Source organism: Dryobates pubescens, chromosome 20 (genome assembly GCF_014839835.1).
Source record: "Dryobates pubescens isolate bDryPub1 chromosome 20, bDryPub1.pri, whole genome shotgun sequence".
In the NCBI taxonomy this organism is placed as follows: domain Eukaryota; kingdom Metazoa; phylum Chordata; class Aves; order Piciformes; family Picidae; genus Dryobates; species Dryobates pubescens.
Genome location: NC_071631.1, coordinates 13700373 through 13724161, shown reverse-complemented (window position 1 = coordinate 13724161; position 23789 = coordinate 13700373). Strand labels below are relative to the sequence as shown.

The 23789-nt window shown below is 60.7% G+C and overlaps 1 protein-coding gene across 6 annotated transcripts; it reads right to left on the bottom strand.

Annotated features, from left to right (window-relative positions):
* Positions 1-52: 52 nt before the first annotated feature.
* On the bottom strand, positions 53-23722 carry AATK (apoptosis associated tyrosine kinase). 6 transcript variants are annotated; one of them, XR_008462741.1, is made up of 15 exons: positions 15473-15701; positions 12535-12668; positions 11163-11304; positions 10205-10284; positions 9959-10077; positions 9401-9488; positions 9072-9205; positions 8282-8366; positions 7210-7349; positions 6881-7030; positions 3612-6777; positions 3319-3466; positions 2984-3229; positions 2591-2805; positions 53-308 (listed from the first exon to the last, which is right to left on the bottom strand). XR_008462741.1 is itself a non-coding variant. In XM_054170461.1 (14 exons), exons 1-14 carry the CDS (start codon positions 23650-23652, stop codon positions 2777-2779), a joined length of 4743 nt encoding a protein of 1580 aa, XP_054026436.1. In that variant the 5' UTR covers positions 23653-23722; the 3' UTR covers positions 1845-2776. The 6 variants fall into 6 exon arrangements, 5 of the variants coding, with proteins under 5 accessions (XP_054026436.1, XP_054026433.1, XP_054026435.1 ...); XM_054170461.1 differs by lacking the exons at positions 53-308; positions 15473-15701 and adding an exon at positions 23571-23722 and having other exon boundaries at positions 1845-2805; XM_054170458.1 differs by lacking the exon at positions 53-308 and having other exon boundaries at positions 1845-2805.
* Positions 23723-23789: the final 67 nt, after the last annotated feature.

Sequence of the window (23789 nt, the reverse complement as noted above, 5' to 3'; positions counted from 1 at the left end):
AGCCTGCTGCTTCGTCCTCTCCCAGCACAGGAGCCGAAGGATGGGGGCACAGACAATGGATGAGGGACAGGATGGGGCAAGGGCTTTGCTGGAATGTGGGGCAGGGGGTGGGAGAGGGCTGAGGGCTCACAGCCCAAGGTGAGGGCAGGCCTGGGAGTCCCCCTTGGCCACTGGACCAACCGTATCTTCTTCCAGCCCCATGATGGGGGTCCTGCCTGCTGGCACCCCCCAGGCAGCCACCCCAGGCTCCAGCCAGCCCCTGGGGCTTTGTTGCACCTCCTGGCTTGGTGAAACCTGCAAGATGTAACCTGAAATAATTTTTTATGAGAAAAAGTAATTTATGAGCAATAAAATCCCCCCCAACCCTTCCCACCCACAGTGTTTTCCTTTGCTGGAAGCATCAGCCTGGCCCTGGAGCATCACTGGTTTCCATCCCCAGCAGCTCCAGTCCCAGTCCCAGGCTGATGTGCAGCACCTGGCAAGAGCTGGCAGCTGCCCATGTGCTGGGCAATGATCTGGGCAGGAAACAGCTTAAGATATTTTAAAAACTTTATTATTGGCCTGATGATATTTGACACACATGCTGGGAGCTGTATGGAAATCAGCACTGATTAAAAAATACAGCAGTTATGACCCGTATTGATAAAATAGACAATGTAATAACAGCCTTTCTATTAGAAAAAAAAACAAAACAACACCCTCCAAGCCCCAGCTCTGGCCTCATGCTGCCATCCAGAGGCAGGGACCTGCGGTGCCATAGACCAAACCCGAGGGGGGGACAACACACGAAAGGGTGGGGACAGGACTAGCACCCTGGGTGCAAGCAGGGAGTGGAAGGGCTGTGGGGAGCGGGTTGAGCAAACTCCCCCTGCAATGCTGGACAAGCCCCTGCAATGCAGGTAGGGTGGTGGAGGAGTGGGGGACATGGAGTAGGGGTAGGTGCTGCGGGAAGGGCATCCCAAGCAGCACCCTACCGGGGTGCTGTGCCCCATGCCACTGGTCAGCATGGGGCTACAAGATTTAAGCAAAGAGTTTGCACAGCTTGGAGGGAGGGACATACAGGCCAGGTTGGAGCTTAAATAAACCACTTAAATAAAGCAATCATCTCCACCAGTGACTAGCCAAGTGGTCCTGTGGGAGAAGCAATGAGGTGGGGCAGGGGGCTTGCACAGCAGCCCTGGGTCCTCCCAGGACCCTAGCTGTCTCCTCAGGGCATAGCCGTTTGGCCTCTCCAACAGCCTCCTGCTGGCTGAGAGGGTCCCGGCTGGGGCCACAGCTCCAGGCTGGGCTAGCCATGAGGTGGGAAAAGAGTGGGCAAGGACAGTGCCAGAGCTGTGCCAAATTGGAGACAGGCTGAGCCTGCAGCACCATGCCCTGGCATGGAGCAAAACCCCCTTGGCACCAGCGCCATCCCATGTGGGTGCATGTGCGTGTGTGTCTGGGCGTAGGTGCCAGTGCACGAGGACGTGTGCCCTCGCCCCAATGTGCACAGGGTGACAGCAGCCAGCCAGGACCACAGGACATGGGACAGGGTGCGATGGGAGTGGAGGAGGCTGGGGGGGAGGCATTTCTCACCTCAGGGTTTGGTCTATAGACCCCAAAGGAACCAGCCCTGATTTCAAGGTTTCGCTCAGCTCCGCTTACTTCCATTTCCTTCTGGAAGCTGGAATTGCACAATTATCCTAAGCCTCAAATGGATTTAAAAAGGAAAACAAAAAAAAAAGAATAAAAAAAAAGGATAAAAAAAAAGAAAGGATAAAAACCCCTGCAACACAACCAACCAACCAAAAAAAATGGAACAAAGAACTGCAAGCACCCCACCCCCCCCGTCCTCCCTTGCCCCCCGCCTTGTGATGTCTCTTTGGCAGCAATAACTTAAAATGGCGTCAATGTGGTTCAGTCGACAGCAAGTTTTGTTTTTTAAGGTGGGTTTGGGTTGGTTTGTTGTTTCCTTCTTTTTTTTTTTTTTTTTCTAATCCTTTTCTTTAAATACAAAAATAATCAGGTCGGTGGGTCCCAGGCTGGGGCCACCCCACACGGGCAGCTGGGACACCCCCACACTCCCACCAGCCCTCCCCGTGCCACTGCAGTGGGGCAGGCGGTCCCCGGGGCTTTAGCTGGGCCAGGACTCTGTGAGACTGATCCCCAAAATCAAGGGAGAGGGGAGCTCCCCTGGCCCCTCAAGTCCCACCTCAAGCCATGCTGCCCACCCTGGGTACGAGAGCCGGTGGCAGCCCTGGTGCAGGCAGTGGGTGCACTCAGGGTGACATCAAACCGCAGAAGCAGCCAATGGCCCCTCACTCGAGGACACTGTGGGGCAGCTACGGGGTGGCTGTGGTGCAGCCAAGCCGGTGAGGTGCAAGGCCAAGTGCATGGCACAAGGGGGACAGGGACATGTGGGCATGATGCCAAGGGAGGGGATTTTTGCTGGGGTTGGAGGAGGGGGGGACACTCCGCAAGTGTTAGCAAGGTCAGGGCACTACCCTTTAAATGCTCTAATTTTTATATATATATATATGTCTATATATATATATAGTGTCTATTTACACACACACACAGCCACACACACACGCGCACAGCCGTCACCCACCGCCTGGCCCCGGGCGGCCCTGGCCCCTCTCCTGCTCGCAGCAGCAAACCAGCTCCTTCCGATCAAATCTGCCTACAAAAATTCCAGAGCGCAGGCTGGGAGCTCCCGGCCGGGCCCCGTCCCCAGCCTCGCCATCCTGCGCCGGTACCGGTGTTGGGATGATGCCCGGTGGGCGTGCTGGCTGGCTCACTCCCGGTCACCATCCTCACTGCTGCCTGCAATGACCACAGAGTTGGCTTAAGCAGGTCCTAGTGCTCCCACGGCACGTGCAGCCCTTTGGAAGGGTGACCATCTCCATAGGGCACCCTTGGCTCCCACAGCAGTTGGCACCGGGAGAGCAGAAGCTCTCTGGACCCACCCTGCCCAGGGATGGCAAGGGGTCCCAGGACTCACCTCCTATGGAGTCCATGTCTGAATCGGAAACGTGAGTGATGGAGAACCGGGACACTGGGGCAGGCGAGACTGTGAACCGGGAGAACTGGATAGGCAGCACCTGTTTCTGAGCTGGCACCAGCGTGGGCAGGGCAGGCAGCGTGGACACGGCTGGGTCAGGCTCCACTGGTGTCCCTGTCAGTGAGGTCGTCAGGGATGGCTTCACCGCCACGAGTGGAAAGTCATCATCCCACTCGAAGCCACCACCTGTGACACAGAGGGAAGGGGCTGAGCCCACTGCAGTGCTTACCCCGACCCAGACCATCCCTGCCCTCCACAACCCCCCAGCTCCTTACTCTCTTCTGAGACGTTGCCGTCCGAGGAGTCGTCTGAGGTGCTGAGCCTGTCTGCCGGACTGGGGGGGCTGCCAGCAGCAGGGGGCTGCCCCAAAGGCTGGGGGGATTCTGGGAAGTTCTGCTCAGCCAGCTCCCGCGTGGGGCTTTCCTGTGCAAGGGAGAAAGGAAGGGACCATCACTGGGGGCATGCCTGCGGAGGTTCCCACCACTGGTTCCCATGCATGAGGACAGCATCTAAAATCACTATGGTGCTATGCCCACTGCCCAGTTCTTCCCACGCAGCAGCCACCCACCTGGTCAAAGAGGTAGATGGTGACATCATCATAGAAGGAGACTGCTTTCTTCTTGCGCTCCAGATCCTCACAGAAGTCCTCAGAGAGCAGGCTGGGCATCTTGAGGAGGCTGCGCAGGTTCCTGCCACTCTGGCTTTCGGCCACCACGATGGGCACTGCCACTGGCTCCTCCTCACTCTCCTCACTTTGTTCCTGGATGTTGTAGCAGCGCAGCTCCTCGTCTGACTCATCGCTGTCTTCCGTGTCCTCCTCCTCCTCCTCCAGCTCCTCAGAGCGCTCAGGGACAACCGGCCGTGGCTCCCGGGTGGAGGGGAGCAGAGAGAGGCCCGGAGGCGAGACACTCTCTTGTAGCAAGGTGCTGGGACCTCCCGGTGCATCATCCACCACAGTTCCCTCCAGGGGCAGCCCCAGTTCCCCAAGCCCTGGCGTGGGAGGCACAGTCTGTTTGTCCCCAGCCTCAGCTTCCCCAAGTCCAGGGATGGCCTCAGGCACATGGGTCCCTTCGATGGACTCTGGCTCACCAGGGCTCAGTGGCACTGGGGTCAACAAGAAAGTCTTGGGCGTCACAGAGCCCGGAGGACAGGATTCGCCATCAGGGCGTGGGGAGCTGCCTAGCACCAGCCCCGTGCCAGCGGGTCTCTGCTCGGTACCAAAAGCCTGCCCCGTGGGGCTAGCCAGGGTGCTCCCAGCCTCTGCCTCCTGACAGTCCCCCACCAAGACCCCCACCACTGGCGTGTCCACTGCTGCCGCAACACCGGGGCCTGCTGGGGGACTACTGGGTGCCCCTGGGGGGTGCAACGGGTCCTCTCCAGGCCCAGGGGCTTTCCCTAGATCCTGTGCAGGGGACTGAGGACGTTCCTCTGCCTCTGGGGTCCGGGACCCATCGCTGTCCTCCTCGCCCTTGGGACTGCGCTCAGCCTCTGCATCATAGTCGGAGAAGTAGGCAGAGTCGCGGTAGGGATTCTTCTCAGCGAGGCTGTGCAGCTCAGTCCCGAGGGAGGTGGGGACCCGAGCGTCTGGGACCGTACCCTCACCCTCACTCACTGGCAAACCCGGGGGTGGCTTCCCCAGCTGGTTGAAGGTGTCTGGCTCTCGGGGCTCGTGGGGCTCCTTAAGGACGAACTCGGGGGATTCGTTGTTCTCAGTGTCGTAGCCGCTGTCGAGGGCCTTGGGCTGGCCAGCAGGCGTGAAGGCAGTGGGGCTGAAGACCTCACAGGAGCTGGCTGTGGAGGGGATGTCCAGCGACTCCAGGGAGTCCGGTGTCCCAACCTGCTTCTGCAGGGACTTGAATGCTGGAGCCGTCTCCACCCGCTCTGTGTAGTCCCCAGAGAAGTCAGTGAAGACGCCAGAGGTGAGGTCTGCAGTGTCCTCATCGCTCCCTTCGTCCACGCTGGGGAAGCTGGCGCTGGAGAAGGTCTTGTCTGGCGTCCGGTCCGCATCAACAGCAGCACACACCCCGCGCTCGCCCACAGGCTCCCCAGGCGCTGGCGCAGGCACCTCAGAGGCCTCTGCTGTGGGTTGGGCACCATCTACACCAGGCTCCGGGGGGGGGTTGGGGTTTGGCTCAGCAGTGCCAGCCATGGGGGTGGCCTCCCCTGGCCCTGGCACAGTTGCAGCATGGGGCGGCAGACTCTGGGTAGGGCTGCTCCTCTCCAGGCTCTCGTCCAGGCAGACATCGTTCTGGGCCCCTGCTCCAGCTGCTGGGGCCGCGGTGGGGCCCCACGGCGTGGCGGGGCTGCCAGCCAGCGCTGCTGCCTGCGAGCGACCGAAGGTTGATGAGTCACGGCTGTGCCAGGCCTGGCGGCGCGGGGAGGGTGAGCGGCACAGGGAGGAGGAGCTGCCGGCCATGCTGGGGGGCTGATCCTGCCGCAGGCGGCGGAAGTCATGGCCTGGTGGGGACCCCCCGAGCTGCGGCTGGCCGCGTGGCATGGTGCCCAGCGGCTTGGCCATTAGCCCCCGGAAGGTGATCATGCGGCGATAGCACCAGCTGTCACCAGCCTGGGCCTCACGAGATGCTGGGCTACCACTGCTGATGTTGTTGTTGGAGGAGCTGTTGGAGGCCCAGGGATGCCGCTGAGCTGGGGGGCTTGTGCCCTGGGTGTGGGGGGCACCAGGGGGACTGTCCTCACCCAGCTCCAGTGCCACGGAGTCCGGCCTGGCATCACTCTGCCCTGACAGCTGCCCACCTGGAGGGGCTGCCTGTGGTTCGCGGTACCCCGGGGGGCTGTAGGTGCTGTTCACCAACGGTGAGACACCCAAGGGGTCAGTGAAGATGCTGGGCTGGAAACCAGGGATGGGCCAGTCCTGGGTGCCCAACTGGGTGTGCTCCTCCTCCAGCAGGTACCCCTCTGCCCTGTGGCTGGGGGATGGTTCATAACCCCGTGGCTCCTGCCCTGGGCAGGGGTAGGGGTAGTACTCAGCACACTCCCAGGAGCCCTCGCCCACTGGCGCGTGGCCCAGCAGTGGCTCCATGCTGAGGGAGACGGTGGGGCTGCTGTCAGAGTCATAGGTGCTGCCGTTCCGGGTCCCCTGGGCACGCCAGCAGGATGAGGGGTGCGGGGAGCCCTGCTCGGCTGCAGGGCTGTAGGTACACATGGCATAGTCCAGCTCGGCACTGCCTTCCCCCGGCCCCTCGATGCGGATGTAGTACTCGCTGCCAAGTGAGGGGCTGTGGGCACCCAGGATGGGCACCACGCCGGGCGCTGGCAGCCCAGGGCAGCCCGGCGGCTTGCACTCATAGCAGGAGGGTGAGACCCCCAGGCTCAGATGTCCCGTGGTTGTGGCTGGATAGTAGAGGTCATGGTAGCGTGCAGCGCTGCTGGGGCTCAGGGACCCCAGGGGAGCCTGGAAGTGCTCAGTCTTGGTGTGCTCCCACTTGTACTCAAAGTTAAGGCCGTGGCTGGTCTCCATGACAGTGAGGATGTCATCCCCATCTGAGGGGAAGCCATCAGCAGAGAACTGCTCCAGCAGTGGGAAGGAGGAGAGCTCAGGGCCGTGGTGACTGGCGCTGGCACTGCCGTTGGGCTTCATGGAGTTCCAGCGCTTCTCAAACTCCTCCTCTGCTTCTGTGGCCCCTTTGGCACAGAGGTAGGAGAGCAGCAGGTGAACCTCCTCCGCCGTTGGACGCTGCTCTGGCTGCAGCCAGCAGAACTGCATCACCTCATACCTGCCACGGTGAGGGGTGAGGGTCAACACCTGCCCTCCCACTCTCCTGGGGATGGGGAGAGGGAGGGGACAGGATGTGGCTGCAGCCCAGCCTGAGTCCTCACCAGCGCTCTGACAGCGAGAGCTTCAGTTGAGGCTTGGGCAGCTTGAGCTGCTGCTCCTTGATGGCATAGGCAAGCACTTGTCGGTCAGAGTAGTGGTCATAGGGCTGGCTGCCCAGCTCAAACAGCTCCCAGATGGTGACACCCAGCGACCTGCAGGCAGACCGGGATGCTGGGGGCATGAGGAGACCCCCATCCTGCTACCAGCCAGCAGCCCCACAAATGATCCACCCTGATATGTCCTACTGAGGCTTCCAGACGCCTTCCTCTGCACCCACCAGCTGCCAGGCGTGCTGGCAGCAGCGTCCCGTACCCATCCCAAGCCTGCTCACCAGACGTTGCTGGACTTGGTCTGGTCCACGATGAGCAGGTTGCCGTGCACCTCGTCGATGAGCTCAGGGGCGATCCAGCGCAGCGGCACCCACAGCTGGTCGGCCGTCACAAAGTAGTCGTCCTGCCAAGTATGTAGGGTCAGTACGAGAAGAGAACGTCAAACCTACGCGGAAGGAACCAGCCACACCACACCAAGCACTGTTCCCATACCACCACCCCCACACTCCACACCTGCACCCTCGTTCAGAATCCCATCTGGCACGTGCTCTGCTCCTTCCATTCCAGCTCCCAGACCCATTGCTCCTCCTGGCACCCAACTTGCCTGTCTCCCTCCAAGTACATCCTTCTCCCCTCCACTTATCCCCACTATGCCCCTGTCCTGAGCCCCTCCAATCCCACAGACTCCACCTTTTTCTCCCAGCCTCCACCCTGTCAGGAGCCACAGGCAGCCAGCCTGCAGTCTGATGTACTGGAAGCTGCCCCTGGCAGAAGAGCATGTCCAGGCCAGCCCAGGCAGCACCAGGGAGCCCTGGCTGCATTGCACTGGGGTCCGGGGCCATGGCACTTCAAGTCATATTGAATCATTTTGGTTGGAAGACACCTCCAACAGTTAACCCAGCACTGCCAGGTCACCACTAAACCATGCCTCTCGGAAACATATCCACACAGCTTTTCAGTCCCTTCAGGGATGTGTACTCCACCACTGCCCTGAGCAGCCTGTTCCAGGGCTTGACAACCCTTTTGGGGAAAGAAATTTCCCCGCTGACCAGCCTAAACCTTCCCTGGTACAACTTGAAGCCATTTCAGGGAAGAAAATCCCACTTCGTTGCTCAGGTGGAGCTGCCAGCCCCAGCTGGGGGGGGCACAAGCCTGCAGGGCAACCTGGTCCCAGGGCACAGAGAGTCCCTGGCAGGTCTGCAGGAGAACACCCCATTACCACCCTGCAACAAAGCCTGGGGAGCTGAATATGTGGAGGGATGATGTGCAGGGTTGGGGGCAGTGTGCGCATGTGCCTGTCGTGGGGTCCCAGCATGCAGCCCCCAGTCCCCTCCTCCCCCAGAGCAGCCTTACTTTGTACTTGCAGTGTGAGAGTCCGTAGTCTCCGATCTTCACGGTCAGGTCGGCTGTGAGAAGGCAGTTCCGCAGGGCCAGGTCGCTGTCAAGCAAATCCCGGTGCTGTCACCGCCACCACAGGGGGCTGGGGGGCACCCACCACCCAGGGGGGGCGAGGGTCTGTGCTCTGTGGGCGGCAGGCTGGCGATGGGAGCAGCACGGCTGTGCAGCAGCGCTCTCACAGCCGAACCCCGGGCGTGCCGAGAAGCGGCCGCCAAATGCACAGCAGGAATGCCGGCGCAGCCCCAGCTGCACCTCTCTGTCCGTCCGTCCGTCCATCCGTCACACGTTGAGCCAAGCGGAAAGCGGGCGTCCCCAGGCAACGTGAGCCCTGGCACAGTGCCAGGCTCCCGGGTGGCTGATCCAGCCCTGGAGGGCTCAGGCGAACGAGGCACACGCAACACCCCCAAGGTCCCACCGAGGCCAGGATGCCCGTAGGAGAGGCCCTCTCTGGCACAGCTGGTGACCCCATGTCCCCCGCCTCTACAGCACTGGGCACCCTCATGGGCACCTGCCTGCAGAGCCGGGCTTCGGGAGGGGAAGGTCCAGCAGCCCCCGACGACAGCACACCCCCTCCTCAACAAAATCACTGATGCTGGAGTCTCCATCTTGCAACTCACTCAGCACCAGGATATTGTTGGGCAGGAGGAGCAGTGGTGGAGTGGGAACGACGGTGTCCTGGGGACCCCACGCGTCTGAGACCCTCCGATTCCTCCACAGCCTCCCCGGAGTGCCAGGCCAGCCCTACCTGTGGATGTAGTTGTTCCTGTGGAGATGTAGGACACCGCAGGCCACCTCACACGCCATCCTCTGCAGGGTCAGCGGGTCCGGGGTCATCGCCTCGGCCCCCCGGCAGCTCCGCAGGTATCCCTTGAGATCACCCTGCAGGGCAGGGTCACTGTCACCCTCCCTGGCATTCAGATAGATTGGAAGCACAGCCATGCACCCTGCCCCACCCAGCCCTGCCTACAGCTCTGCAGTCCCCTCCATGGTCCCACCCAGCCAGAGCTTGAAACCCAGTCCCATGGCAGCACCTGAGGGAGTGGCTCGGGATGTGGCGACACGTCAGGGACTCACCAGGGGGCAGAACTCCATCACCAGCAGGTACGGCGTCACCTCGGCACACTGGGCCAGGCACTGCAGAAGGTTGGTGTGCTGGAGGGCCCTGCATAGGGCAGAGTAATGGGGGGTACATTGGCACCACGCTGGCTGCGGCGGCCCCCCCCAGTAGCCATATCCCTGCCTCCTCTGCTGCTGTGCTGGAGGCTGCTGGGAGCTCTGGGAGTGGGTACCAGCACGTCCCAGCACCCTGGGACATGCCACAAAGGGACATTTGTTCAGCTCTGCCACGGCAGGGAGAAGCTCTGTGCCCCACCCCCGGCCCCACTCTACCCATGACCTCAGCAGACCCAGGCCAGCAGCTCCCAGCCCCTGACCTGCCGCAACAAGACAGGCAACGGGGCTGGCATGGAGCCCTGCTGCTCTGAGCACTCAGATGGGCACCTGCATGGGGCAGCCACAGCCCTGCTCAGCAGCCAAACACAGCACGGAGGGGACCAGGCACTATCTAAGGGCATCCCTGCTGCCAGCTGTGCCCAGTGCAGCAGCAGCACCAGAAAGTGACCCCAGATGTACCTGTAGGGCTGTGCTTCCTCCAGGAACTGCATCTGGTCCTGTACGCTGGCGCTGGCCTTCAGCTCCTTCACCACCACCTGCGTGCTGCTGATGCCTGAGTTCACCTCCCCCAGGAACACCTGGGGCAAAGGACAGACTCATCCCCTCTGTCCACACCATGTGCCATGTCCTCACACCAAACCCCATCTTGCACAGTCCAGACCCCACAGACAGAGGCATCCCAGTGTGCTTGCCCTTGCCACTCACCTTGCCAAACCAGCCATGCCCAATCTCCTTCAGGTAAAGCAGGCTCTGCCGCCCCAGGTCCGCCGATTTGAGGAGCTGCACTGTAACAGAGCACATCCAGCTGCCCGCGTGCCCTTCTGCCCACCCAGCCTGCCCTCTTTACCCCCCAGTCATGGCTGTGCCATGGTGTCCTCACCATGCCACCCAGTGCCAGGCTCTGCAGCACCCTGGGGGGCTCCAGAGCAGCCACCACAGCAGCCATTGCCAAGCAGCCTTCAGCCAAAGCATCCTCCTGCCCAGCCATCCTCCCACAGCTGCGCTGGTGGGGCGATGTGGGGTACCGGTGTCCCCAAATGGTGTGGCAGCAGCAAGCTGGCTCCCTGCCCCTTCTCCCCAGGGACCAGGGAGAGCAAAGCTGATACCAGCAGGAGATCTGGCATTTAGCCCCTTCCCAGTCCCCCCCCAGCCAGACACAAGTCCGGCCCCTCAAGCACCCATGCCAAGGGCGGGCAGCAATGAGGCCATTGTTGCGCTGCACCGCCTCGCACCACACCGGCCCCACCACACTGCTGCCATTCTCCAGGCTAGGCAGTGATGCTGGGTGGGAGGGGGCCACGGCTGGGTGCCCCCCACATTCCTCTCCCACTCACAGGCTTGTTTACACAGGACTGGGGCTCTCAGGTGACACTGTTTGGGGTGCCCCTGTCCTGTTCCACTCTGGCAGAGTGCATGCTGCTGCCCTGAGCTAGTGCCATGCAGGGGGGTGGGGAAAGGCCACCAGGACCCCTATACAGAGGAATAGGGACAGCCCCCAAGGAGACCTCAGCTGCTAGGGCTTTTCTGTGGCCATTCCTCCTTAGCAGTGGGGACTCACCATCCCACCCCAGCACCCCTCCCCCAGAGCCCAGCGATGCTCTACCTTCAACTGCAGGCACATGAGGGTCCCACAAGGATCATCACCCACCCTACGCCAGCTTACCTGAGCGCCCAGGCTGCTTGGCCATGGGCAAGGAGACCTTGGTGAGGGGCAGAACGTAGACCTCAGGGCCATGCTGGGGGGCAGGTGATCCCTGGGCTGAGAGCTCCGTCACATAGTCGTCCCCTTCGGCATTCTCAAACTCCTGGGCCAGGGGGTGGCACGTGGGGACACACACACCAAGCAGAGACAACTGACCCTGTGGGTTCCCCACACACCCCACTGCCCACCACCCCAATGGGATCATCAAACTTCTTCCCCCCTTCCCCCCCTGCCAAGGCATAGGGATCCTGAAATCACATCCTTACAGCATGAGGAGCCCAAAATCTCAGCCTCCCAGCATGCAGCCCTGCCTGCACCTCGCTGGTAAAGCCCCTCCAAGGAGATGGCCCTGGGTCAGGCACCCCCTTCCCACCACCCCATCCGATTACCTGGCTGTGCCACCCAGCCAGCCCCTGGCTCCAAAAAGCTGCCCGGGCAAGCAGGTAGGTGATGGTGAGCATCTCGCCCTGCTCCTACCCAGCCCTGCCTCATGGTGCTGCCCCGCGAGGTGCCATGCACTGTGACCCGCCGGGCACGGACAGCGGACAGCCCCTGCCGTCTGCTCCTATATAGCCATGGTGGGGGCAGGAGGGGGCTCATTGTTCCCCTCCAGCAGGCCGAGGTGCTCTGGACGGTGTGGGATGGTTATACAACGGCCCAGCATGTCCCCCCCTGCCTGACCCCCTCCCGCCACGGGCGCCTCAAGCCTCCACAAAAATCCCAGCAATTAGGGAAAAACTGTTTCTCGGCACATTCTGTGCCTGTGAGGTCAGGGTGCCTCCCACCCCCGGGGGCATGAGGGTGGGACCGCCATGGCCCTTAACCGTGCTGTGGCCTGGCCCTGCACAGAGCCACGGAGTGGGGAGCCTGAGTGAGTCAGGATGTGATCCACAGAGATGCCGAGCCCCACAGATCCTGGCTGTGCAGAGCGGGGTTAGAATATGGGTTAGAATGGGTTAGAATCTGGGTTAGAATATGACCCACAGTGATGCTGAGCCCCACAGTATCCATGCTTTGCAGAGCAGGGAGTTTGTAGCATCCAGGTGCTCTGAAAAGTGGGGATCCTGGCTGAGTTAGGATATGTTCCACAGAGATGCTGAGGCCTGGCAGCGCTCTGAAAGGCAGAAGGGGCTGAGCTCCCCCTGAGTAATGCTCTCTTGAGCTCGGACACATCCTGCACCAGTGCTGGGACCAGCCCTAGCAGCAATAGGATCCTCTAGATCCATCCTTTGCTGGGCTCCAAAGAAGAGCCTCCCCTACCCAAGTCCTGGGGCAGCCTGGCCTGGGGAGACCCCTTTCCCCCATGTGCTTTGTCTCCACATCCCTGGCTCACCTTGAAGCCAATGTCCCCCTTCTTGCAGCACAGACAGGCCAACATGAGGAAGATGAAGGTGAAGAGCCCCGAGAAGGAAACAGCCACAACAGCCAGCGAGGAGGACCAGGAGAGTTCACTAAGGGGGGTGCCGTCTGTGGGGACAGGAGGGGCATGGGGGGAGCACGGAGAGATAAGGCTGTGCCAGGGGGTCCTGGCCAGGTGGGGGTCATGGGATGCAGAAGTACCCTGGAGTTCACAGGGGCTTTGGCAGAAAGCAGTTGGATGGGTAGGGGGCCCAGGAGGGACCCTAGAGCCATGATAGGACCTTGGTGGCAGCCTGCAGGGAGGGTAACTGGAGCCCAGTCCCCACAGATGGAGGGTGGTAATGGCATCCCATGAAGAGAGGCTGCACCAGCTCTGGACCCCAGGCCAGCAGACACAAAGGTGAGGGGGGTGCTGCTGCTCCTGCTTGGGCACTGAACCCTCCAGGCAGCAGCACACCCCAAATCCAGCCCCCACCACCCTGCTCCAGCCTACGTTGTGGATGAGTTGTCTCCTTGGGTAGCAGGGAGGATGGTGGCAGCAGCAACCCAGCTGCTAGTCCCTGCAATGCCCCCACCATCAGCTGCAGCTGCCACATTACTATTCTGCCCAGAGCCTGCCTGAACAACCAGTGTGATTGTGGTGGGAGGAAGCCGGAAGGCCACGGTGATGCCAACAGAGCCATCCTCATCAGGGAACCACACACAGCCCTGCACTGCCCAGTGCAGTGCCCTCCTACTGGGGCATCAGGGCTGTGATGGGTGCACTGCCCTAACCCACGTCTCCACTCAACCACATTCCCAGACCTAAACCCCCATCCAGTGCCATGGTCCCTCCCCAGGCCACCAAGTGTAGTGCCAAGCCCCTCAGGGATGCTGATGGCACACACGCAGCTCCATACACAGACCACAGGGCATCACTCCATCACCAGCCCCATGCCACAGCCCAGCTGCCCCTCAGCTGCTGCCCATGCCAAAGCTCAACTTCACACTGCCAGCTCCTGAGCCGTGCCCTGACTCTGGTGCATGTCCTTGAGAAAGGCATCTGAAGGGCAGAGCGGATTTGGGGAGGGAAGGTCCTGCCACCCTGGCATGAGCCAGCAGCATAGAGCCACTCCCAGGCACTGCCCAGCATGGGCACGGAGCACCCTGTCTCCTGGCACGGCAGCAAGTGGACACATCAGTCCCGTGTGCTCCAGCATAGCCCAGGCCACGTCAAACTCTTTTCTGGTGCTTACGAAGGAGCTCAAGAGCCATCTTCTACAGCTTGTGGATGCAAAGCCGAACCTGGGAGGAGCGGGGGGTGGTGTTCCCCCTCCTTTCTGCTGGTTTCCATGGTGAACACACTTTGTACCGCGAATGTCACCATTTTCCCTGGATAGTGGGACAGCAAGAGAGAAAATGACTCACTGAAAAGAGCCTTTTGAACGACGACAGGGAGCAGAGAGCGGCGACAGAAGCCTTTCCAACAGGGACTGTCAGCTGAGCCGCCCCCCAGCTGCAGCTCGGGAAACTGAGCTTCACAAACCAATCACTCTCTAAGCCAGTGTGTCTTCCTGCCTCAGTTTCCCCATCACTCACCAGCGAGCTGGGAGCTGTTACCAGCCCAGACAGTGCAGGATGCTGTGCTGGGAAAGGGGCACCACCTCTATCATGACCCACTGCCACCATCCAGTTGCCCGGGCAAGCAACCACTGCCCTTCCTTATAGCCACAGCCCAGGTGTTTGGTATGGTGATGGCAAACGTGGCATCGTTTCAGAGACCAAATAATCCTAAAACCAGGTTGAATGTGCCTGCAGTAGTGGCTGCTGGAGCACAGGTTGCTCCAGGGGGCAGGGAACACCAGGACAGGTGGAGCACCAGGACGCAGAAAGCACCACGGGGCAGGGAGCACAGCCAGATGCATGCAATGTGAAGGACCCCAGGGCTCTCAAGAGAAGCTGGGGTGCCCATCACATTTTGTACATCATCCTGAGGTTCTAGTCTCCGCTCTTCCAGGAGCAGGGTCACCTGTCATTGCCCTCCTCCAGCCTTGCTACTTAGTGCCAACCCTGAGCCACTCCCCAGCAGCCTGCTTGGAGGTCCACCTGCCACAATGGCCCCCCGGGTCAAGGCTGAGATACTCAGAGCTAACTGGAGCCCATCAGGGGTGCAGGTGAACACAAGGTGCAGGTGTGCACCCAACATGGTGGCTGGCAGGTGTACTGGGGTGAGAGGCAGTACCCCAAGGCTGATCCCTGCACACTGCACTGGCACAGGTGCCAGGCTGGGGGAGGTGGCAGGGTCACCATCATGAACCCCCTTCCCCGGCCACGTGGGTCTTGTGGGACTCATCCCGCCACAGGGTTCGCTCCCAAACTACTCATGCAGGGCCAGCCTCACCACAGTGGTGAGGCTGAGAATGGCCAGCTCGATGCATCCTCCCTTCTGGCCAGCAGGAACTGCTGCATCACTCGAGCAGCACCCAGGGCTAGCAGGGACAGTGACCAACCCCTCACCCCGGCCAGCCATACGGAGTGGGGAGAGGTGGGGTTTGGTGGCAGAGCAGCTCCAGCCCCAGGGGCACCTGTCACAGCTCCACATCAAGCCCAGAACTCAACGGAGAGAGATAAGGGATGCTGAGCGCAGCGGGGTGCAGTGAGGTGCAACGGGGTGCAGTGGGGCATGCACTGCTTTCCCACCCCACGGACCTGTCGTCGCACACACCCCACAGCTGGCAGAGCCCTCTCCTCCCCAGCCTGTTGCATTCCCCACCCGCTTCCCAGCCCCGGACGCTGTTTCCCAACGGCGATGGAGGAAGGCTGGGAGACAGCCGGGCAGCGGGGCTCGGCCTGCAGCACGACGCCCGGTGCCCGCTCTGCCAGCCACAATGCTGCCGGCCTCCGGAGCATCGCCCTGCCCTTTGCTGACTCACGTTTGCCGGGTGCCCGCGGCCTCCCCGCCGGCCATGGCACGCTGCTGCCGGGCTGCTCTGCGGGCTGGGCGATGCTGCGGCCGCCGCTCTTCTCTCCGCGGCGGCGAACGGAGCGCGGCACGGCGAGCGGTGGCTGACGTGTACGGAAGGGACGAGCCGGGGGCTCCCGCAGAGCCCGGCAGCAGCTCAGGGCTCCCAGCTCAAGGAAAAGCATGAGTGTGGGGCCAGCCACGGGCAGGCGGCACCCAGCTCCTGCCCACCCACCCAGGTGCTGCCCAGCACCCTCCCCCAAGAGGGCAGTGCACGCGCGATAGCTCTGCCCAGGGCAGAAAGCTGCAGGGCACAGGGCACAGTATGTTGTCACCCTCTGCTTCTGCCTGGCCTCTCACTGCAGGACAAGGTGCATGCCACAGTCCTGTGCCTCAGTTTCCCTGCCTATAATTCACAGAGTGTGTCTGCCCCTGGGACTGCTGATGCACTGCATGGCAAGGTGAGGCTTGCTGGGCAACAGATGCTCCATCACCTCAGGTGCATGATCGGTATATCTTCCCTTTCTCTTTCACCATCCCACCCCACAAACCTGCTGGGCCTTGCAGCCTCGGGGTGCAACGTCCTGTGCCAGGGTGCAGCACCCAACAGCAGGTGCCCAGCTGGGAGAGGATTCATTTAGACAGGACAGAGGGCAAAATACAGGCAGGAAGAAGGGCAGGAAGCAAAAGCGCGTTCAGGCAGAGATCAAGGCAGGATTGGGACAGGGTGCAGGACTGGATTTAGGCAGGGAGCTGTGCAGGATCCAGACCCACAGGTCGTCCTCCAGCTGTTCCCCTGCCCTAGCAGTTCTCCCATCACAGCTCAGTTCTCATACTGTGTTAATCCCCAGGTCCATGGGCAGCTTCCAGGAAAGCAATTTTACACCCCACAGGATGAGCGCTCTGCTCACCCACACGCATCCAGGCGGCAAGAAACCATCCGCTGCCATTTAGCACGCAAATGCTAGGCTGCTCCTCACAGTCTGTCTGCAGCCCCCAGAGGGAAACTGAGGCAGCAGGGAAGAAGCAGAATAGCCCTGATTGTTCTGCCCCTGAGCTCAGACCTCTCCTGCCACAGGAGCAGGGTCAGGGCTGGCACTACCCACCAGTGCCACCAAAGAGCCCAGCACACAGCCAGTACCCACAGCATTCCCCATCAAGGTATCACTGGCTCAAACTGGGGCACAAGAAAGCAGCACCCACATACCCTCCAGACCTGGAGACCTTCTCCCAGCAGAAACAGAGCCAGAGAGCCATTTGGGCATCCTCTCCGGTGATTAATGGATCAGTTAATTTCAAATGCAAGGCACGCCTTGTTAATCTGTTCTCCTTATGTATCTTTTAATGTGGGCTTACTTAACCAGTGCAGAAGTGTTTTAAAAGGATTGATTCTTGCCTCTTAATTCTGGTTTTATCATCTCGGGATGAATTAGCAGTTAAAAAAAAATAATTAGATGGGGGGGGGGGGGATAAAAAAAAGAAACAGGAAAAAGCCTCATTCGTCTTTTCTAAGGTGTTGAAATCAAAATTAGGGCTGTGATAAGTACAGGCCAAGCCACACCATTGTTGTGCAGGCACCAAGCATGTCAGCCTGATTAGAAACACAAAATCCAGCTCCTCCATCACAGCCTGCCCTGCTGCAGAGCCACGCTTCCAGCCGGCACAGCCCAACCGGCACCAACTTTCTCCATTTTCTGAGAAAATAACCCTGACATCTGAAAAAAAAAAAACACCAAACCCAAAAGGCATGCAAGGCAAGAGCCAGCTGATTATCCACACCAAAATTCTCCTGCTTGGCATTTTAAATCAGGTCTGCGAAGTCTCCCGCACTGGCAGGAATGTTACGGCTGCACCACAGCAAACCTGCTGCCCTGAGGGACAGGGAACAACCCTTTGTGCCCAGTGTGGGAGCATCCACCCCCCGGCTGGGCACAGACAGCCCCCCCATCAGCACCATGGCAGGAGCGGTGCTGGTGGCTGGGGTTGCCCACCGAGCATGGCAGCGTGGTCCCAGCGCTGGCGGCGTGCGGCACCGGCCAAGACAAGGCTGTCGCCAGAGCAGCATTTACGTAACAGTGGGAGAGGAGCAGCGCGGAGCAGGGCAGCCTATTTTTATCAGAACTGCTCCGCGGCGTTATGAAACGAGGAGCTCTGGCTCCAAAGCGGAGCAGGGCCCCACGCAACACACGGCCAAGGGGCGAGCGGGCAGGGGTACACTCTGCAGGCCGGGCAGAAACCCCGGCGTGGGGTCCAGCGTGAGCTCTGGAGGGGCTCTGCCCACGCCACAGGGCAGCCCTCGCTGCTACCGAGCCTCGAGCTGCTCCAGCAGCAAAGCCAGGGCCTCCCCTCCTGCATGCCCCACACCTCAGAGCCACGTGGTGCCATCCCCATGAGGATCACCAAGGGCACATCACCAAACACCATCTGGGTAAGCCTTGTGGAGGGGACCCTGGCGACTGCTGACAACAGAATCCTCCGTGGCTGCTGCAGCCATGGTGCTGGCAGAGCCCGAGACTTCCCAGATCCACAGTGGCTGGTCCTGGCCCCATGTACCAAGGGCCCTGCAAAGCCCTGTCAGAGCATGGCAGGCAGACACAGTGTCCACCCCACGCTGCCTGGGCCACTTGCCTGAGTGGACATCAGTGGTCTGATTCTCCCAAGACACTCTCAGGGGTTCCTGACTGCAGCCCAGGAAGGTCAGCACAGTCCAGACTCCAGCTGGGAACAGGGTTCAGCATCAAGGATGCTCAGAGCATTAACCAGGGCAATACTCAGCACCAACCAGCCCAGCACCTGCTCTCAGCCAGCTCCATGGCATCCAAATCTCCCACCACCCACATGCACAGGAACACAGGGACTGAAGAGTCCAGCAAAACCCCCTGCTTTGTTGTAATGATGGCAGCAGCAATGACCCAAGGGAGGGAGCAGGTCCCAGCCCTGCTCCCCAGCACTAGCCTGGGGTGCAGCCACCACAGCCTACAGAGCAGACGAGCGCTGGGAGAAGCACACAACCTCACAGCTATTTCAGAGAGGTGAAGGGCCACAGAGGTTGACACAGAGGCCTGGCAGTGGGACACCCTGGCACAGCCAGGAGCCTGGGAGCACCCATGGGAAAGCCAGTCCCTGCCCAGCCAGGCGGGCAGCACTGCTCCATTTACTGCATTTGCCTCCACTGGAATTTTCCTTCGCTCCAGTAATTAAAACAAACTGCTTTAACACGGCTGCTGGCACCAGGCTGCGGAGGAGGATGCCCACCAGGGCTGGCAGAGGAGAAGGGATGGAAAGCAGGACCCCTTGATTCTTATTGCTTTCATCCTGGGCTGGGGGACAGTGGCTCTACAGGAAATCTGGGACCAGTTCCCTTTCCTCCATTGTGCAGCCCTTCCATGCCACCAGCCCTGCATCCACTCAATCCCTCAGCCAGACCCAAGCACTACCATGAGCCATGTGTCAGCTCCAATGCATCCCACAATGCTTCCCATCTCCTCTGTGCACTCTAGCTGGAGCACCCCTCAGATTTTGATGGCAAATGATATTCTGGCAGTAATTGCCCCAAAACAGCCACACAGCACACTCCACCAACGCTTCCCCAGGCTGTCAGGGGGATTAATGCCCAGAGGAGATTTATTTTCCTGTCACTGGGCATGCTGAGTCAGCACAGCTCAGCTCCTCTCCACATCAGCACCATCACCCTCCAGCCCACCCCAGCCTGGTGCCCCCAGCTCAGCCTACCTCAATGGGCAACACTTTTTCTATGGTGTTTAACAGGGCAGGAGCAGCTGGCCATGAGCAGTGGCTGCAGAACATAGGATCCCTGTCCCTCCAGCCAGGCAGAACTCAGGGCAGAAACCAGCTCAGCTGTGGGACAAGAGTGGCCCAGTAGCCCCTTTGACCAGAGCATAGGAGCTGCCTGATTTGGCAGGGATTTTCCAGCCCAGGGAATTCATGGGATGGTGAGGCAGCATAACATGAGTGAGGCAAAACCTGGGCAGCAGAACTTGTCTGCTCTGCCTGCTCTGACCACAGGAAGCCAGGACTAGGCAAGCTCCTGGCTAAATACAGACCTCCCCACCCCAACTGGCTGCAGCCCCACCCTGGCTTAATGCAGCTAATTGCAGACCCCTTGTGTCAGTGGAGAGGATGCAGCTGTGCATGCAGGTGTCCACTGCAGCCCTGAGTTGGTGGTGCCAGTTCTGCCCCACATTGCTCAGTGCTGCCAGGGTGGTGAGGCTCAAGGAGAGGCAGGTTGTGTGGTGGGCGCCGGAGCCCCATTCTGGCTGGGAGCATGCAGTGCCAGGGTGGGCAGAGCCTATGGACTGCTCCAGCACACATAATGATTAAAGATCATCAAGCCCAATCATTAACCCAGCACTGTCAGGTCACCACTGAACCATGTCCCTCAGCACCACATCTCTGAGGTTTTTAAACCTCTCCAGGGATGGGGACTCCACCACTGCCCTGGGCAGCCTGTTCCAGGCCTTGACAACCCTTTTGGGGAAGAAATTTTTCCTAATGCCCAACCTAAACCTCTCCTGGTGCAACCTGAAACCATACAGTCTTGTACTATCACTTGTTCCCTGGGAGAAGAGACTGCCCTCCCACCTTGCTCCTCCCTCCTTTCAGGTAGTTGTAGAGTGGGAAGGACAGAGCATCCCAGGGAGGGCTGGGAGCCCAGGGCAGGGAGCCCGTGAGTCACAGCCCATCCCACCCCGGGGAGCGTGGAGCCCTTTCAACCCCAGTGTATTAATTTCTCCTAATTGGCTTTGACAGGGATCCCTGCTGCCATCCAGAACACAACCACCGTGTGCGTGGGGCAGGGGAGCGGGGAAGCAGGGAGGGAGCAGCACATGGAGGCAGGGTGGAAAGAGGGGAGAAGGGGGGAGCGAAGCAACACCCCCAGGGGAGCAGACTCCCCTGTAGAGTGGGGCCCAGCTGCACTGCAGTGCTGTGCCAGCACCATTTCCCACATCAGCCCAGCTGCCAGGCTGTGCCAGGGTAGGGGTCTTGCCATGTGCCAACCTGCCACTGCCCACTCCCAGCATCCCCACAAGCACCACTCTGGAGAGACGGACCCCAGTGGAACCTTCCCTCCTTCCTTCTGAGGCATTGCCAGCATCTGGCAGCATGGTTGGCCAGGGTGAGAGCACAGTGGGTACCTGCCCCCCATTTGGGCTGCCAGGGTCCTTCTGGGTGTTACAGCCCCTTTGCCACCACCCTCTGCCAAGATCTTTCCCAATCCTATCAGTAAATGATGATACTGGCCACGGAGCAACAGCATTCACTGACTGAGCTGCTGTCACCACGTAGCCTGGAGCAGTGGATGGCAGCATGTGCCAGTCAGGACCTAAAACACAGAGCTGGGGAGACCCTCCCTTGGTCTTGACCCCCCTTCATTCCCCAGTGCCTCAAGCCCTGGGTGACCCTGGCATGGACACACCGACCCAGCACATGACACCCCAAACCACAGGGTCCAAGGAGCAGAATCCTGCAGACCAAGCATGGAATGGGATGGGCAGAAGGGCCAGGGCAGCTGAGGGGAGGGAAAAAGTAGGGAAGAAGAAATGGGAAGAGGATGTTTCTAATTGTTTCAGAGCACACTCCTGGGTCTGAGGGGAGCAGCCTTTTTTCCCCCAACACAGACATCCTCATGTCCCTGAGCAGCTGCCATCAGCTTCACAGGGGATGAGGTGCCACTGATCCCAGAGCAAAGCTCTGCCCATTCAGGTGACACAGGACATAGCACTTCTGTCTGGTACCTCTGTGCATTGTGTGCTCAGATAGGCTGCCACAGGTCACAGTGCTTCCAGAGCAGAGAATGGGCACTCAATTCCCATGGGAGGCCCCTGGAATCTGAGCTCATCTTTGGACAGGTGGCGCAGCAGTGCCTCTCACGAGCAGGGCAGTTAGTGTTCTGCCATCAGTGGCTCCAGTGCTCCATTGCCTGTGCATGGGCAAAACAAGATGGGAACCACAAAACCATCCCCAGAGCCCCCAGCACTGGGAGCAAGCATATCCACAAGCAGTGCACACTGGCCTGGGCAGCTGGCAAAACCAGGCATGGGCACATTGAATGACTGAGCCAAGCAGCCTCACCAAAAACACAAGCTGAGGCTGAGCATGGGTTGCTGAGGCAAGCACATCCCTTTGGCATCCCCAGGTGACACCACTGTCACTGTTCCCTGCTGCTGTCTCATCCCATAGCCTGCCACAGTGGCTGTGACTTCCTAATGTCCCTCCCCAGGGGACTCAGGCATACAGGGCCAGGAGTGTCTCTGCTCCCCTTGGTGAAGCCTGGGCCTGTCCTGGCACCCAGCAATGGTGCCACGATGTAGCTGTGCCACTGAGCCCTGCAAAGCGCTTCCTCCTCTTCCACACTGGCAGAAGCAAACCCCAAGGAAACCAGGTTGGAGCAGGAGGACAGCAATGCCGCACCCGCAGGAGGTGCTGCCAAACAGACAAAACCAACAAAGCCACAAAACAGAGACCACGGTTTGTCCCCTCCTTTAACTCCTCTCCCTGGCAGGAGCTGTGGGTGGCAGCTGCGTGGCAGCAGCTGAGCCCTGGGCCTGGGCATGCAGCAGCACAGTGAGGAGCTTGCAATGGAAACCTTCTTGCAGAAGGATTTTTAAATCAAAGGTGCCCTGCCAATCCCCAGGTTGATGAGATTAGCACAGCAAATGGAGCACCTCGTGAAAACCCAGAGAAAAGAATCGTACCAGTGGCTGAGGACAGTAAACAGGGCTCTGTTCCCAGCGCTACCGCATTTTAGATGCAAATAAAGAGGTTTCCTCCTGAGCAGAAATCAATACTGAGCAGGCTGGGAACAAAGTCTCCGGCACCGGGGCCACTGTTTGGTGAATCTTGGCCGTGCTTTATTTTTAAATCACTCCATACGTTCAGACCATCCACAGCCACCAGCTCCAGGGCTCCCCAGGGAAACAGGGACCAGGGACCCAGCTGGAAGGGATGCAGGAGCCCAACACCGACAGCCAGAGCCTCCGCTGCCACCGCGTCCAGCACTGGAGATGCTTCGCCTTGGTCCCGGTGGTGGAGGAGGTGGTGGGAGAGGTGCAGGAGCTCGGCTGCCGGACCCTGACACGCGTTTTTCCCTGATTTGGTAAACAAAGGGTCGGTGCCCAGCACGATGCCAGCCCCACCAGGCGATCCCTCACCTCATCAGTGGCTTCTCTATGGGCACGAAGGGTTCCCGAGCCCTGCGTGGGTGCGATGCCCGCACAGGGAGGGACGCAGGGCAAGAAGCAGCTGCCGGCGTTTGGCAGCATTGGAGCAAAAGGCAGCGGCGAGGGGAAGGCTGCTGCTGCTGCTGCAGCCCCAAAACACGCAGGCACAAAAGCCAACCCCTGCTTTGCTCCAGCGTCTGCAGCATCCTTCTGCAGCTGCGACACGGCCGAGGCCGTAACACGGCACCTTACATAACAGCTTGCCCCCCAAAACGCCCGCTCCCCGTTCCCCGGCACCCCACTGAGCCTTCTCGATTCTCCCAGCCCAATGGGGCCACCACCAGCCCCCGCAAGGCATGGGGCACGCAGGGACCCGAGGCAGAGGGGGCTCAGCCCCTGGCACTGTCTTTCTCCCGCTCACCATCACTCCCGTTGTTGTTTTTCCATTTCCATCCCGAAGATGCCTTCAGAGGCAGCGCAGCCCCCGCGATTCCCCCGCGCCCTCCAGCACCGGGGAACAAAATGCCGCGCGGCTGCGGCAAGCGGGTCCCGACGCCGCACCGGGATTGCCTCAGAGCGGCCAAACCGGAGCCCATCGAGGGGCATTTCGAGGCGACGAGGGCGATGAGGGGTTGCTGCGTACATGGTGCTGCACAGTGCACCGGCAGGGCTCGGTGCAACCGGCACGGCATGGCTCGGTGCACCGGCACAGCACGATGCACCGGCACAGGCAACCGGTGCGGGGCTGAACCGGGACCCGAGTGGGACGGTGGTGGCAGATCGCGGGGAGCTGCCCGGGAGAGACCCCCGAGCGTAACGGAGAGGGCTCGGCGAGGGACGGGGAGGAGGTATGGGGGTCCTCGTCGGTCCCGGGGCTGCGGCACTTACCGGGGTCGAAGTGGGAGCTGAAGGCGAGGCTGGGGCTGAGGAAAGCGGCCGACATGGCAGCGGCGGCGGCGAGGCGGCCCATGGCGCGGCGGCGGCGGGAGCCTCACGGCCGCCGGCTGCCGCTGGCCCCGCGCTGGGCTCGGCGGCGGCGGCGGCGGCTCCTCCTCCATGGCGGCCGCCGCGGCCCCGCGCCCCGTGCCCCGGGGAGGGGCCGCGCCG

Coding starts and splice junctions, on each gene's coding strand:
- AATK (XM_054170458.1), bottom strand. CDS start 15,686: ATGCTTTTCCTTGAGCTGGGAGCCCTGAGCTGCTGCCGGGCTCTGCGG. Junction 11,305..12,534: donor AGGGGGACATTGGCTTCAAG/GTGAGCCAGGGA, acceptor CCCCTGGCCCAG/GAGTTTGAGAATGCCGAAGG. Junction 3,467..3,611: donor CCATCTACCTCTTTGACCAG/GTGGGTGGCTGC, acceptor TCCCTTGCACAG/GAAAGCCCCACGCGGGAGCT.